General features: G+C 38.4%; 1 protein-coding gene across 5 annotated transcripts in view; it reads right to left on the bottom strand.

Annotated features, from left to right (window-relative positions):
- Nucleotides 1–16,386, bottom strand: part of PPP2R3A (protein phosphatase 2 regulatory subunit B''alpha) — a 182,182-nt gene that overhangs the window by 132,859 nt on the left and 32,937 nt on the right. For 4 of the 5 annotated variants that reach the window (XM_034957441.3, XM_063602939.1, XM_008976073.6 and 1 more), the window contains exon 2: nucleotides 11,508–13,942. The exons of the other annotated variant lie outside the window; for it this stretch is intronic. In XM_034957441.3, the coding sequence (XP_034813332.2) occupies nucleotides 11,508–13,502 (1,995 nt within the window). In that variant the 5' untranslated portion in view covers nucleotides 13,503–13,942. The remainder of the gene's footprint in view (nucleotides 1–11,507; nucleotides 13,943–16,386) is intronic. 5 annotated transcript variants of the gene reach the window in all.

The following is a 16,386-nucleotide window of genomic DNA, read 5'->3' as shown; positions in this document are numbered from 1 at the left end:
GGGATGCAGGGATTACTTAATATACACAAGTCAATAAATGTGATACACCACAGAAAAAGAATAAAAAACAAAAATCACATGATCATTTCAAATAGATGCAGAAAAAGCATTTGACAAAATCCAGCATCCCTTTATGATTAAAACCTCAGCAAAATCGGCATAGAAGGGATATACCTTAAGGTAATAAAAGCTATCTATGACAAACCCACAGCCAACATTATACTGAACAAGGAAAAGTTGAAAGGACTCCCCCTGAGCAGTGGAACAAGACAAGGATGCCCACTTTCACCACTTCTATTCAACATAGTACTGGAAGTCCTAGTCAGAGCAACCAGGCAAGAGAAAGAAAGAAAGGGCATCCAAATAGGTAAAGAAGAAGTCAAACTGTCGCTGTTTGCTGATATGATCATATACCTGGAAAACCCTAAAGACTCATCCAAAAGCTCCTAGATCTGATAAAGGAATTCAGTCAAGTTTCAGGATATAAAATCAAAGTACACAAATCAGTAGCACTGCTATACACCAACCGAGACCAAGCTGAGAATCAAATCAAGAACTCAACCCCTTTTACAATAACTGTAAAAAAACAAAATAAATAAAATACATAAGAATATACCTAACCGAGGAGGTGAAAGACCTCTGCAAGGAAAACCACAAAACACTGCCAAAAAAATCACAGATGACATAAACAAATGAAAACATATCGCATGCTCATGGATGGGTAGGATCAATATTGTGAAAATGACCATTCTGCCAAAAGCAATCTAAATATTCAATGCAATTCCAGTCAAAATACCACCATCACTCTTCACAAAACTAGAAAAAACAATCCTGAAATTTATATGGAACCAAAAAAGAGCCCACATAGCCAAAGCAAGACTAAGCAAAAGAACAAATCTGGAGGCATCACATTACCTGACTTCAAACTATACTATATCGCTATAGTCACCAAAATAGGCACATAGACCAATGGAACAGAATGGAGAACCCAGAAATAAAGCCAAATACTTACAACCAACTGATCCTTGACAAGGCAAATAAAAACATAAAGTGGGGAAAGGACACCCTATTCAACAAATAGTGCTGGAATAATTGGCAAATCACATGCAGAAGAATGAAGCTGGATCCTCATTTCTCATCTTACACAAAAATCAACTCAAGATGGATCAAGGACTTAAATCTAAGACCTGAAACCATAAAAACTCTAGAAGACAACATCGGAAAAACCCTTCCAGACATCGGCTTAGGTGAAGACTTCATGACCAAGGACCCAAAAGCAAATGCAACAGAAACAGAGATAAATAGATGGGACTTACTTAAACTAAAAAGCTTCTGCACAGCAAAAGAAATAATCAGCAGAGTAAACAAACAAACCACAGCGTGGAAGAAAATCTTTGTAAACTATGCATCTGACAAAGGACTAATATCCAGAATCTACACAGAACTCAAACAAATCAGCAAGAAAAAAACCAAACAATCCCATCAGAAAGTGGGCTAAGGACACAAATAAGACAAGTCTTAAAAGAAGACGTACAAATGGCCAACAAATATATGAAAAAATGCTCAACATCACTAACGATCAGCAAAATGCAAATCAAAACCACAATGCGATACCACCTTACTCCTGCAAGAATGGCCATAATTTAAAAAATCAAAAAATAGTAGATATTGGCATGGTGGTGATAAGGGAACATTTTTACACTGCTGGTGGGAATGTAAACTAGTACAATCAATCTGGAAAACAGTATGAAAATTCCTTAAAGAACTGAAAGTAGATCTACCATTTGATCCAGCAATCCCACTACTGGGTATCTACCCAGAGGAAAAGAAGTCATTATATGAAAAAGATACTTGCACACTCACGTTTATAGCAGCACAATTTGCAAATGCAAAACTATGGAACCAGCCCAAATGCTCATCAATCAATGAGTGGATAAACAAAATGTGATACATACATACATACATACACACACACACACACACACACACACACACACACAACCATGGAATACTATTCAGCCATAAAAACTAATGAAATAATGGCATTCGCAGCAACCTGGATGGAATTGGAGACTACTATTGTAGGTGAAGTAACTCAGGAATGGAAAGCCAAACTCGTATGTTCTCACTTATAAGCTAGAGCTAAGCTATGAGGATGCAAAGGCATAAGAATGACAGAATGGACTTTGGGGACTTGGGAGGAAGGGTGGGAAGGGGGTGAGGGATAAAAGACTATACATTAGGCACAGTATACACTGCTCAGGTGATGGGTGCACCAAAATCTCAGAAATCACCACTAAAGAACTTATCCATGTAATCAAATACCACCTGTGCCCCCAAAACCTATTGAAATAAAAATAAATAGAAAATAAATCAAAAGGGGTAACAGCTTGGAATCACAGACTTTCTTTAAAATATCCCTGTAAATAGGCCTTATGAGAGCCAACTGATTATAAGCTAATTAGTTAATACTAGATTTCATAACCTTTCTGCTCTAACTTGGTGTTTTCTTCATTATTTAGTGGCTTGTTCTGTGTTACTATTTTTTTTTTCACTCTTAAATAATGAAACACTGGTGGGGGGAAGGAGGCCAGGTAGTGGTAGTTATCTATAGTTTATTTGTTCCCAGCCTAATTCTCTAGCCTTGACTTCACTGGCTGCAGCAAAATAGGAAAGCATGTGTATGATAGAGGAGACCTAATAAGCATTTTTGTGTCTTGCTCCAATTGCCTCCAAATTATGGGAACACATTCTATGACTAATAACAGAAAGAACCCACAAAATCTGATGTTTTTGCTTTTCAGTGTTCCTAATACTTGGGGTAGATGTTGTTCTAGGATCTGGGGCAGCAAGGAAGAATTAGAGCCTAAAATGATCAGGAATAATAATTCTGGGATCCCTAGAATTTCTAGTGTCTAGAGTTCTCTGTACTTCTTAGTCTGCTTTTTTTCTTCCCTCTCTCCTTGAGGAATTAATTCAATTAGAGATTGCTCATTACAGACCATAATAATTCATTTTTGGCCTATAAATATGTTGGAGAAAAAAGAAATGAAGGGATTCTATTTCACTGACACTGCCATGTTAAATAAATGCCTGGTGACTGGTGTTATAAAATACTCTGCCCCAGTGTCTTCCTTGGTGGGGAGAGAGAGAGTGAGTGAGTGAGTGTGTGTGTGTGTGTGTGTGTGTGTGTGTGTGTGTATGTATGATTTCTCAGTAACTGTGGGTGGGAGTTGAACTCACAGATGTCAAAACAGGAGCTTGGAACTGATAGTCAAGGACCCTGGTGACAATGAGCATTATGCTGGAAGTACGACAAATACGTCTCTTGGATGCCAAAGCACCTCCCAGGGTAAACACCTTAACTGTGGTCTCCAAAAGTAGATCCATGAGAGGGGATGACAGAATAACCCCTCAGACCCAGTCTAGGCTAGTTACGGTTTGCTGGCAATCTCAAGGGAGATGACTCTGATTCAAAGATCTCTATGTAATTCCCAGTTCTTATGAAGGACTGCAAGATATGGTATAATAGAGCTTCTGAAGTGATCAGTTTACACACGTAATTTTATCCAATTTCTGAAGATGATCATATTGGGAAGCCTGGTTTCAGGGGCTCAAGCCTGGCTAAAATAGTGGAATCTCTTAGGGTATCTAAGAGAATTTAGAAAAATTACCTTTATTATTTTTTTCTTCTTACAAAAGGATAAGGTTGGTTGTAAGGAAAAATTTAAATACTACAGAAATATAACATAGAAACAAAAGTCCCTATACAAAGTGACAATTACTAACAAATATCAATTGAACACTGAGTGCCAGCTACCAGGGATATAGCAGTGAATGTAACAGATAAAATTCCCTGTTCTCATAGAGGTTTCATTCTAGTGGTAGGAGTCAGTGGAGAAAAAGAAACAGTAATTGAAATAATATATCAGGGGGTGGTAAGTGTTAGGGGAAAAAAAAAACAGTAGAGGGGGAAAGGGAATGCCAAAGATTGTATGTGTGCATGAAATTTTTAGGGCAAAAAGGCCTCAGTGAAGTGATATTTTTACAAAGACGGATGTGGTGATGGAGTGAGTCCTGCAGGTATGGGGTGGGGGTGTTGTAGGAAGAAGGAATAGCAAATGGGAATATGTCTGGTATATTTAGAAAGAGGAGGGCTAGAGGAGGAACTGGAAACAATAATAACAGCTCTTTCAGAGAGCCCTGGAGTGAAGAAGAGCAGACAAATGAGTGTTAACTCAACTGGTATGTTGGAGCACTAGGGGTCTGTTTTGTTTTAAAGCTGGGAGAATTGTAGCATGTTTATCTGCTGAAGGAGTGATTGAGCAGAGGAGAAAAACTGATGACTGCAGGGGAGAAATGGGTCAATCTCTGCAGGAGTGTTTGTGAGTTGATGGGAGGGGATGGTATCTATTAATAAAGCCCCAGTGTAGGTCTGGCCTTAGATAGGAGTTTGGGGATGGGCGCGGTGGCTCACGCCTGTAATCCCAGCACTCTGGGAGGCCGAGGTGGGCGGATCACAAACTCAGGAGTTCAAGACCAGCCTGACCAACATGGTGAAACTCCGTCTCTACTAAAAATACAAAAATTAGCCGAGCGTGATGGCATGCGCCTGTAGTCCCAGCTGCTCGGGAGGCTGAGGCAGGAGAATCGAGGGAGGCAGAGGTTACAGTGAGCCGAGATCACACCACTGCACTCCAGCCTGGGCAATAGAGTGAGACTCCACCTCAAAGAAAAAAAAAAAGAAAGAAAGAAAAGAAAAAGATAGGAGCTTGGATGATTCATGTATAGAAATAATAGAAATAGAAGGAAAGGGAGAAGATATTTAGTACTGACATGGGTAGGAGATAGATAAAGGTCTCTTCTGATTGCTTTAGTTTTCTCAGTAAAATAGGAAACAAGGTTAGCTGAGGGTGAGGATGGGAAAGATGCTGGAGGTTAGAAGACAGGGAAAAAGGCACCTGCAGAGTGGAAAGTGAATGGACTAGGGAAACACAGTAGGACTGCCACACAGTACTAAAGACCCACTAGAGGTTGGTGGTCATGAATTTAAAGCAAGACCACTCAGCATGGTTGTGTGATCTTCTGTAGCCAAGTTCAGCTGCACGAATAAAAGCTCAGAGTAGACAGAGAACACGATTTAATCTGAGTTGGAGCTGTTCCAGGTGGGTACCATGAAATGAGGGGATGACAAGGAACCTCAGAGTATATTCAAGGGAATGATTTTAGTGACGAATTATGGCAGTGGTTCTCAAGCATAATCATGCATCAGAATCACCCGGAGGGCTTGTTAAAACCAAAAAGTGTTGAGCCCTACCCCCAGAGTTTCTGATTTACTAGGTTTGGGTTGGGGTAGGAGAATATGCATTTCTATCAAGTGCCCAGGTAATGCTAACAGTATTAGTTGGGAACCATACTCTTAAAACCACTGACATAAACATAAGGCCAGAAAATGAACGAAGAAGGGCAGAGGACAGACTCATTAGAGGAGATCAAGGAATTGAGAAGCTCCTGTATTGGATACCTTATCTATCAAACACTCGAACAGTGGCAAGAGTAATACTGAAAAGTGTGTCATAAAGCCAGGAGATAAAACCTTCAAGAAATAAGTGACCTGGGTTGGTAGATGACTACAATCAGAAGAGGTAGTGGATAGCAGAGTCTAATGGTATTAGTTCAAAGTTGGGGCGGGGCTGGTTTCAGGGAGGCAGCCAGGAGAATAGTCTAGAGCAGCAATGAAATGCAAGGACCCTTACTGCCCCCTCCAGGCCCAGTGGGATAGGGGGTGGGAATGAGAAAGAATAGAGCCACCATTTCACTGGCTACAGTATCCTTAGGAAGAGACGAGTTTAAGTTATAATAGGAAGGGAAATGTTTAGAGAAGAGATATGACATAGGAAACTTTGCCGGTAAATCATCATGAATTCAGAGTGCAAGAGGACATGGTGAAACGATTTCAGGAGTTGGGAGGGTTGGAAGTGGACTTAGGAAATATATAAGAGCAGTGTGAGGAGGAAAGTGGGGTGGGGGATGGGGGGTGATCTGGATTCCTGGATTTCTGGTGCTGACTAATGTAAACAAGGATGAAAGGGCATATTAGACAGATTAGTCCTGATGACCTTAAGTCAGAGAGTGGTGGTGAAGCTGTGAGGGTTGGACAGGCCTGTGGGCTTAATGGAGCAAGCTGGGTTCTGGGAGCTCCTCTTCACTCCTGCCAAGGGTGGAGTGGAGGCTGGGAGAGGGCAGACTTATCAGGAACACCTGGATATGAGATTCACTTTCTACTTCTGGAGGAACATGAATAATATTGAGCATATGTACCCCAAACTTTGTGTGCATAAAAATATATTAATAACAAAAAGGGATCATAATGGTACATCTTGCAATTTACATTTTTAACTTTATCTTGACCCTTCTACATCAGTACATATATATCTACCAGGCTCTTGTGAACATAGGTGGGGACATATTTGAGATACCTGATGTTAATCAGAAAGAATGCAGGTATTAATGCAAAGGTACCTGACGTCAGAAGCCACCAAAGGTGGAGGGGGATATTCAGGTTGGGCTCATTCCACAAATTCCTATTTGCCACCAGGCAGATGTGTTTACTTTTATTAATCTGCTTGGTGGCAATTGAGAGGAGGAGAGAATGGTTTCCTATTGTATTGCTAAGTGTCTTGATTTCTACTTAAGCATTCCCAGCACTGAATCCAGGCACCATGAGCACCTACAAAGCTAGGGAAGAAACATTTTCCCTCAGTGACATGACTGGCTAATGTTAATGAAGGCATGGATATAAACCTAGAAAGTAAAGAGAGAAAAGTGTTTATTAAGGCTCCACAAGGAACGTTTAACAAAGTTCCTAAAATGTGCTTTGCTAAAATGTTAAATTTATTTTCCTAATTATTCTGCATTCAAATATGCATATAAAACTATACACTATACTATCTAAACAATGAGGAAACCTAAATGTTAGATCATTAACCTAGGAAGGTTCTTTATTTCCTCTGGAATGAAATCTCAAATACAAATTCCTGCTCAGGGTTAGAAGAAAGCAAAGTGAGTTCTAGTAACAACAGAAATTATGCTCACCTTCAAAGATTTCTCTCGGGCATCCAAAAACAAATAAACAAACAATTGTACTAAAATTAAACGGCCAGAAATATCCTTTTCCAACCCAAATCCATGAGGAGGAAGATGGCAACTTCTAAGAATGGGCAAAAGGACAATGAATATATAGGTATTCCTTAAAGAAAAGTAAATTGTTACAAAATTTTCAAAATTTAAACAAAGAGCTCGTATATAGCGTACTGTAAGAAAGCCTGTGGGAACAATGGTGATCGAGAAAGCACCCTCTCCTCGAAATGGCTACAGCATATTATCGAGGGATTTCTGCCCCCACAATAAAGTAAAACAATCTACACTCACATGATGTCTTTCCCTCTTGCCAGGAAAGGTGACCAGACCCTTCCTAGGGTGCTGTCGTTTTTTAGGTGTTAAAGGCTAGAGGAATTAAAAGACTTAGAGGTCTAGGTAAGTAAGATACTTGAGTCTTGCTGAGGCACTACCCTGAAGTCTGAGAAGGGCTGATGTCAGGTCCTCTTGTACCCATCCTTGAGAAGCAAAAAGCAGGGAAAGGGATGGCCCTCAGGCAAGGGAGCAGTTTCCATTTGAGGAGACAAAGCAGGAAAGTGAACACCCCCTCACTTGGTTATTCATCCACTTACTCGTTTATTCATTCAACAAATAGCCATTTAATGCTAAATAAAGGCCAACAGAGGCTAGTAGCCCAGATGTGGAAACTTAAGAGAGATTCACACATCTCCTTCCATATTCTTATTTCACTATTTCATTTTTACCTCGGGTACATTTGAGAGCTTGAGATAACATTTTTGGAGGCTGAATGGAAAAAGAGAAGATCAGATGTGAATTAGGTTGTCAGGCAGACTGCCTGCTTAAATTCTGACTTTAAACTCCAGAAAACGGATGGGAAAAGGTTACCACCTGAAGGACAGGTAGGCTTCTTACTCTTTATCCCTTATTGGTGTGGATTCTACTAACTTGGAATTCATAATAATATAAGCAGAGCAGTCTGAAATTTCCCTTTATATTCTCTAGGAAGGAAAGTTCTGTTAGAACAATTTTTGTTGCCCTTGATCATCAAGATAAAACTATTACAGAGCTTAGGTTTGAGAGAAATAATGGATTCATATATATCTATATAGTCTCTTGCTGAATTCCCCTGGGACAAAAGGTATTTGGAGAAGATTTGAAGCAAACAGTAAAATGTTAAGATTTGACAAAGCTAAATGGTGGGTGATAACAGTGCTTTTGTATCATTCACCATACTTTTCTATTTGCTTAAGATGGGTTGACAAACTTCAGTCCATGGACCAAATCTGGCCCACTGCCTGTTTTTCTAAGTCTTGGAGCTAAGAATGGTTTACATTTTTAAAGCATTGGGTTGTTTGTTTGTTGGTTTGTCTTGCAAAGGGCAAATAAGACTACATGACAGAGACTCTGACCCATAAAGCCTAAAATATTTACTATCTTGCTCTTCATAGAAATGTTTGCCAATTCCTCACTTAAATTTTTCATAAGAAAAGAAAGATTAAAAAAAGACAAGTAGGAAGGCAACTGAGTCAAGGAAGAATGGTTTGTCTTCTTGCATTAAGCATCTTCCTGAATTAAACATTTTATATTACCTGTCTCTTTGAATTAGCTTTTCATTAAGTACTTTTCCAACTTTTATCAGAAGAAATCTCATCAAATTTTATTATATTCTGTGATATTGAAACTTATTTAAAAGAATGGCAGGAGACAATCTTTTAATAAGATTCTGATTTCAGTCCATTACTTGTCAAAAAAGTGGGAAGCACATTTAGAGCCCAGTGTGGCATTTTAAGGTAGCTGTACCTAGATTGGGGGTCACGGGGAACCCACTCATGAGGTGTTAGCCAGGGACACAGGACAGGTGATGCTCAGACATTTTCTACTTTATGCAGTCCATCTCTTTTTAGAGAATTTGTCTCCTTTTTGTCACAGAAGATAATGGGGGAAGAGGGTTGAGTAAAATTCAAAACACCGTATCACAGTGAGAGCTTCTGGTTATAATGGTTTTAAGATATTGGAATAGGTCATCAGAGAAAGCAGATGTTTCTTCAATGGGCAGACAGGTTATTGTGAGGAAAAATAGTGAGATAATACCTTTAAATGTCTTAGTATGCCTTAGTTCACAATAACTGGTAGCTCTTATGACATTATTATAATTTTGAAGTTGCTATGTAAGTATTTTCTTTCCTTTATAATAAACTATTAAGCACATCAGTATTGCCTGTGTACTGCAATGTGTCATGTGGAAAAAAAAACCATGTGAAGGGATTTTTCTTACTTTTGTGATTAATTCCAAGTTTCTCCCCTAGTGTTGACCCCAAACTAAAGATACTACCACCTGTGAACCAACAAATGAGGAGATTCACACAAAGTAATTTCACAGAAATGCTCAGGGAACATCTGTGATATTTAGACCCAAATAATCACTTAGTAACCTTATTAAAAGTATGTATTGTTTTAAACTTTAGTGTTGCTAGTGACTAAAAAAGTCCACAGAAGAATAGCAGCCACAAAACATACAGACTGAGTATCCCTTATTCAAAATGCTCAGGACTAGAAGTGTTTTAGGTTTAGAATTTTTTTGGATTTTGGAATATCTGCATATACATAATGAGATACCTTGGGGATGGGGCCCAAGTCTAAACACGAAATTTATTTGTTTCATATATACACATAGCTTGAAGGTAATTTTACACAGTATTTTAAAGAATTTTGTACGTGAAACAAGGTTTTGATAGCGTTTTGACTGTGACCTGTCACAAGGTCAGGTGCAGAATTTTCCACTTCTGGCATCATGTTGGTGCCCAAAAAGTTTCAAATTTTGGAGCACTTTGGATTTTGGATGCTCAACATGTACCAGGGAAAGAAAGATTCATCTAATGACAATATGCATTTGTTCCCCTGCTCAAATGACAGTTGTAATGAGAAGCCTAATATGTAACTTGTATTTTAACTTGGCCACATAAATGGCATCTCAAATATCCAATTAGTTTTTAAAAAAATTACTACGTAATATTTAAGAATATAAAAAAGCACAAAGAATAACATGACAAAATACTTACGGATCTACTACCCAGATTATGAAGTAAAATATGACTAATACTATTCAGGCCCCCTGTACGCCCTTCCTCAGTTGCATTTCCCTTCCTCCAGGATTAACCATTAACATTGGATTTTGTGTATCCATGTATTTCTTCATACTTTTTGTAAAAATGTATGTATCTCAAAATGATTCATATCCTTATTTTACAACTTGCTTTTGTCGATTTGGCTTTATGTCTGAATTCATACATGTTGATACATATAGCTCATTCATGTGGTAGGGGCAGTGCTTAACAAATATTCCATGTGCTTTTCTATGTTTCTTAGATTTTAGGTTGGGAATCACTGGACTGTGAACAGAAATGAAGTGTGTCCAAGTTTGGGACAAGGCAGTTAAAAGCATCACCCCTTTGTTCCCCTCCTTCAGTGAACTCAAAAGCCACATATCCTAGATGGGTCAATGGGCAGCAGTAAGAACATGGAGCCTCCATCAGACTGGGTCCTTGAGTGAAGTAGAGCAGAGCCTCTTGCTAACCCATGTTGGACTTATAAAACGAACAAGGAATAATCTTGTTGTGCTATGACACACGTATGTAAATAAAATGGGAAGACAACTGCCTTTCTGGGAGTATTCAAAAACAGTGCTTTCAGTAGGGGGATGGATTAAAAACTTTTGAAAATACTTCTGTGATTCTAGATTGGTATTTATTCTCAGTTGCCTGGAGAATCAAATCTTACCCTTTAGTCTTTATCTTCTTTGAAGGCCTACTGTTATGACAATACTTTCAGAATGGTGTTCACATGCTCATGAACTGTTTCAGACATTGTCAGTTTTGTCTCTACAAGTGGATTTTAAGCTCTTAAAGAATCATGTCTTCTCTCCTTTTGTACTCTACACTAACCTTACACAGGTCTACACAGGCATGCAGTAACAACTGGTCTCTTGGTTGGCTGGGGAGGGTGACGACTAATATTAAATGCCTACTTTGTGTAAGGAACCTTGCTTATGTTTCACACAAGTTATTTTGATCCTTATTATTTCCACCATAAAGATGAGGATATTAAAGGTAAGTAATTTTTCTTTGGTCACAGAGCTGGGAAGAAGATGAAGGGTATGGGGAGGGCAGTAGGAACCAGTCTGAGTCTAAAGTCTTTGCTTTTTTTTTTCCTCTATCATCTTGTATAATCTTTGCTTTTTACTGACTCTGAGCTGAGTGAGATCATTCCTAGTGTAGGGCAGAGCTTTAGTAGAACAAAAAATGGCTAACAAAAAAGTTTTTCTTTATAAAATTTTCAAACACTAAACATTTTTTAAAGAGTTCCTAGGACTCAAAATTGTTGGGTCTTACCTTGATCACCTCTGGAGTCTGCTGAATCAAAACTGCTGAAGTAGTATCTTTGGCTTTATCACCAACAGGACTTCTACAGACTGATAAATTGGCCTGGGAGGAAGTTGTCAAGGTTTCCTGTAGAATTTGCATCATTTCCTTTTCTTGTGATAGGCTCCCTCTGCTTGATTTGCATTCAACTAGTTCTTGAGCAAAGTCTTCAATGCTTTCCAGGATTCGCAGTAAGAGGGCTCGATCCTCTTCCTCTATTTTGTGTCCATTGGTTTCAATAATCCTTGTTAGACAGGAAGGTGAGACTTTTTCTATGGGTGAAGAGACTTTAGATTTAGGCTCAAGATCTACAAGGGTCTGACCGGTCAACTGACTGTGACTATTTAAAGAATTAGAGTTTTTACCCTTCACAAGTGGCTCTCTTAGAGAGGTCTCCATCTTCTGTGAAAAAGATTCCAAATCCATTAACAATTTATCTATCTCTTCCTGGCTACTGGAATTTGTAAAATCTCTCTGGTCTCCCTCTTCAAATTTAGAAACTTTTGATTTACAGTCTTCCTTAGGTAGATTAACAAATGATTTCTCAAATATCTTACCAATTTCATTTTGCATTGGGGTGGGGCATCTTTTAAGATGAGTAGCATGTTCTGGAAATTCTGCTCTATGTTCATTTACCTTTAATAACTCATGACTAGGTCCATTCTCTGTCTTTTGTCCTTTATCTAATGCTTTCTTTCCATCTGACTCTTCTTCAATATAAAGAGTTTCCATTAAGTCGTCAGAAGAAACATTTTCTAAAGGATTCATGGTTAATGACTGTGATTGGAACTGGACAGCTTTTAGAGTTCTAGGATCATTTACCTCTAAGTTATATAAGGAATTTGTGGAGTTGTTTGGAATGGATTGTACAGTGTCCATCTTCCTAGAATTAGGCTTGTCATTTTGCAATTCAATAGTTTGAAATCGTCCAGAGTCAGAAGCTGAGAGCTGGACAACATCTTCATATTTAGGGGGTTGTTCAGTGCCAAACACTGGGGAGAAGGGAGTCAGTTGTAAGCTAGGCATATTACTGATCAGTTCTGTTAAATCTAGAGCCTCATTATTCCCAGACTGCATGAATTCAAATGGTAACTTTTTCAGATAGGATGCTAACCTGGTCATTACATTCATATAGACAGTTTCAGAGCTAGAAATTGTATCATTACCACTTCCTTCACTGATGCTACTCCCTGATTTTTTCTTTATGCATTGTTTTATGATGTCTGTGCATTTTTTTAAATCCTCAGAGCATTTCAATAAGATGTCCAAGCACATCTTTATGTCTGTCCCAGAAGAAAAATTATCTATTTTATGTTTTTCCAAAATCTGAGTAACCAAGTCTTCTTCAGAAAAGTTTTGAAGAAACATGGAAGTCAGGTTCGTATCCAGTGAGTTTCTATGAGACAAAGGTTTTTCCTCAACTGAGGAACTCCGCAGTAAACCAAAGGATGGGGCGTTCCCATCGTTGTTATAATGGCCACAAAGCAAGTCCAAATCAACTGACCTCCTATTAAATGAGTCAGACTTAACTTTCCTTCCCTTTCTGTAAGCTGCATGGTTAGAGTTTTTGAGTTTTTCAAGGGAAAATTCTTTTATTTTCCCACTGGCAAAACTGATTGCTTCTCCTGCAATGTCCTTTAAGTTGTAGGTATTCTGAAATGTAGATCCTCTCTTGACCCTGGGTATGCCTGTGAAGGCCTGTTGGGGATAGTCTCCTTCAGCCGAAGAAAGCCCATTTTCATGGGGTAGAAACATACAGTTCAGATCTGCATCTTTGAACTGAGACACAGGGATGTGCAAGAGGTCTGCACAAACACTATGGTGTACCACAATGCAGTCAATTCCATGTGTGAAGGTGTGGCAGGTTCCAGTGCAATAATGTATAGCTTGTTCAAAACGCCGGTCTATCACCACGCTGCTGTAGTGGTTCACAGTACTAACCACAAGTCTGTAAGTTGCTGCCATAATATCAAATCCACTTACTGGTGGGACTTGGAACTTTCTAGAACTTGTTTCATGAAAATTCTCCTAAATGACAGTTAGCTGAAAATATATTTAATAACAATGTTCAGTGGTTTCTTCCAAATATAATGGCTTTTCCCATGAAGGGAAACCATTTATATTTGAGGTTTGGTCACTATCAGGATACAGTAGCTGCTGCACATGTGTGGCAAATTTAATAAGTTAATAATTGTGCTTTTAAATTTTATTTAGTAGTATTATGATACTGCAGAATTATTTTGATGAAAGAATATCCTCTTTTAGTTCTTCAACAGTTCTATAACATGGAAATTTGCTCTCATAAATTTACTATCATAAATCTTAGTTGGTAGTAGAGAAGTATTGTGATAACTGAGTCCTCCAAAGGTTTAAATGATTCATTTTTCTGTGAATGACAGAGAAACCTGTAATAAAAAAAAAATAATTAAAAGGAAATTTTTTTAATGCTGGAACTTTTGATTTCCTCTTTCTTTGCATCCCATATGCAGTTAACCACCACGCTTTATTATCTGCAATATCCCTTACAGCTGATATTCAACTCATGCCTTTGTTTCATCACACCTTATACTCCTTATTGCCTAGAGTAATATTACCTCAACTCTGCCTTGTCACATCTGCCTCTGAGATGAATTTCTTATTGCATGCTCCTTGCCACCTTATATGATATTAAGAAGCTTAGATTTACACGGCATTTTCATCCCTCATAGCTTAAAAATTCACACTTCTGATCTCCTCATGGATCACAGCAAGTCTACCTCTTTTGACTCACTTTTAAGTCCCTCAACACCTGTTCCAATCCATCTATAATCATATTTTCTACTATGTCCCTGCACCAACCTTTTGCTTCCATCAACCTAGTCTTCTCAAAGACTACCAACACCTAGTACCTGTTCTTGAGTCTCAAACTTCCTCTACTCTTAGAAATTATTCTCCCATCATCTTCTTTTTGCTTACTGAAAGAAAACACAAGTTTCATTACTGATCTTGATCCCATCTCCCAGACCCTGCCCCATGTGGATATCTCTCTCTCTGCATCAAGTGGACAGAATTTACTTAATCATTCTATTTAAAAAACAGCTTTTAAAATATACTGTAGTTGCTTTCCAAGAAGGTTCTGTCAATGTATTTATTCCGTCAACAAATACTGACTACCTACTGTGTGTACCAGGTTCTTTGTATACACTAGGGATAGAGCAGGAAATAAAACAAGGGGAAAAAACCCAATATACAAGTTAAACATATAAACTTATCATATGGTGGCATGTGTTGGGGAGAAAAATGATGCAGGGCAAGGGTTTAGAAATGCTGGGAGGGTGCTGTTTTATGAAGGGTTGTCAGAGAAGACCTCACTGACATCTGAAAAGCAGAGACCTGAAAGACTAGAGGAAGCAGGCCAAGGAGGTATTATGAGGTAAATCCTCCAGGGTAGAATAACCGCAAGTACAAAGGCCCTAGAGTGGAGCATGCGTGATTCACTAAAAGAATGGCAAAGTGACCAAAGTGGGTGGAGCAGAGAAAGCAAGGAGACAATGTGGGAGATGACATGGCCTGTAGTCCCAGCTACTCGGGAGGCTGAGGCAGGAGAATTTCTTGAACCCGGGAGGCAGAGGTTGCAGTGAGCCGAGATCACGCCACTGCACTCCAGCCTGGGTGACAGAGCGAGACTCCATCTCAGAAAAAAAAATAAATAAAAATAAGTAAATAAATAAAAATCTGATGAACTTTTCACGAGTCATCTTGCTGAGAAAGAAAAAGGGGATGGGGCAAGACTTAAAAGAACGAATCACAAATTTAGGTCTTTGAGTAAGTTTTGAAAGGACATCAACAGCAGAAAACCAAACCTCAAGGGGTAGCACCAACTATCAATGAGAAATTTACAGTCTAAAATCATTTGAGTTAAAAAAAAATGCCAAAGAATCAAAGATTACTTTCCCGGCTATTTGTTTCAGACCCATGGGTGTCAAATTCTGCCTTTTTATTCAGACCATAATTCAATTGATGCCCAGTTAACTAGATGGAATCTTAGACATGGAATCTAATCCACTATTTTCAATCAGAGATCCAACCTAACTCAGAAGCACCATGCTATCCTGCGTCTAAGAGAAAGCTAGACTCCATGGTTTTGAAGCCCAATCCTGCCAGTGTGGCCTAATATAAGGTGGTTAACCTTGTCAGTCTGTTTCAACGGCAAAATGGAGAGAATAATGATACCCATCTCATGAAGATTAAGTTAACATATGTCAGATGCTTACAACAGTACCTAAGACTCAGGGAATGCTCAATAAATATTATTGCTGTTATTGCTCTAATTCACTTATCAAACATTTCCTACTCTGTGCCTGACCCTGGGAGAATGATGCCAAATGACATATAGTGATGTCTTCGGAGTGCTCAATGTTTAATGAGGGCAGGGACAGAAGCAAGCAAGCACAGCAGCTATCAGGAGTGAGGCCAAGTTTCTCCCATTTTGCTCCCACAATTAATAAATGTTCTTTTCAGAAAAGTTGGACAATACTCACAAGCAGAAATAAACACTGTTGATATTCTTATGGATATACTTTAACTTTCTCTTGCAAAAATTTATAAATGTATGTATTTTTTACAAAATTTGGACCATACTATAACTTACTTTGACAATATCTTATAAATGTACTTCCAGGTCAAAATAGACATAGATCATTTTAATGAATAACATTCTATCATATAAATAAATGTAGCCATTTGTTATTGCTGAACATTTAGGTTATTTACTATTTGTTTTCAAATAAGCAGTGATAAATATTCTTTTACATTTATTTTACATAGCTCTTCAGTTATTTGCTTATAATATATTCCACACAGTAAAATG

The sequence above is a fragment of the Pan paniscus genome, chromosome 2, assembly GCF_029289425.2.
Source record: "Pan paniscus chromosome 2, NHGRI_mPanPan1-v2.0_pri, whole genome shotgun sequence".
In the NCBI taxonomy this organism is placed as follows: Eukaryota; Metazoa; Chordata; class Mammalia; order Primates; family Hominidae; genus Pan; species Pan paniscus.
Note: the sequence above shows the minus strand (reverse complement) of the source record. Positions and strands in the feature narration are given on the sequence as shown.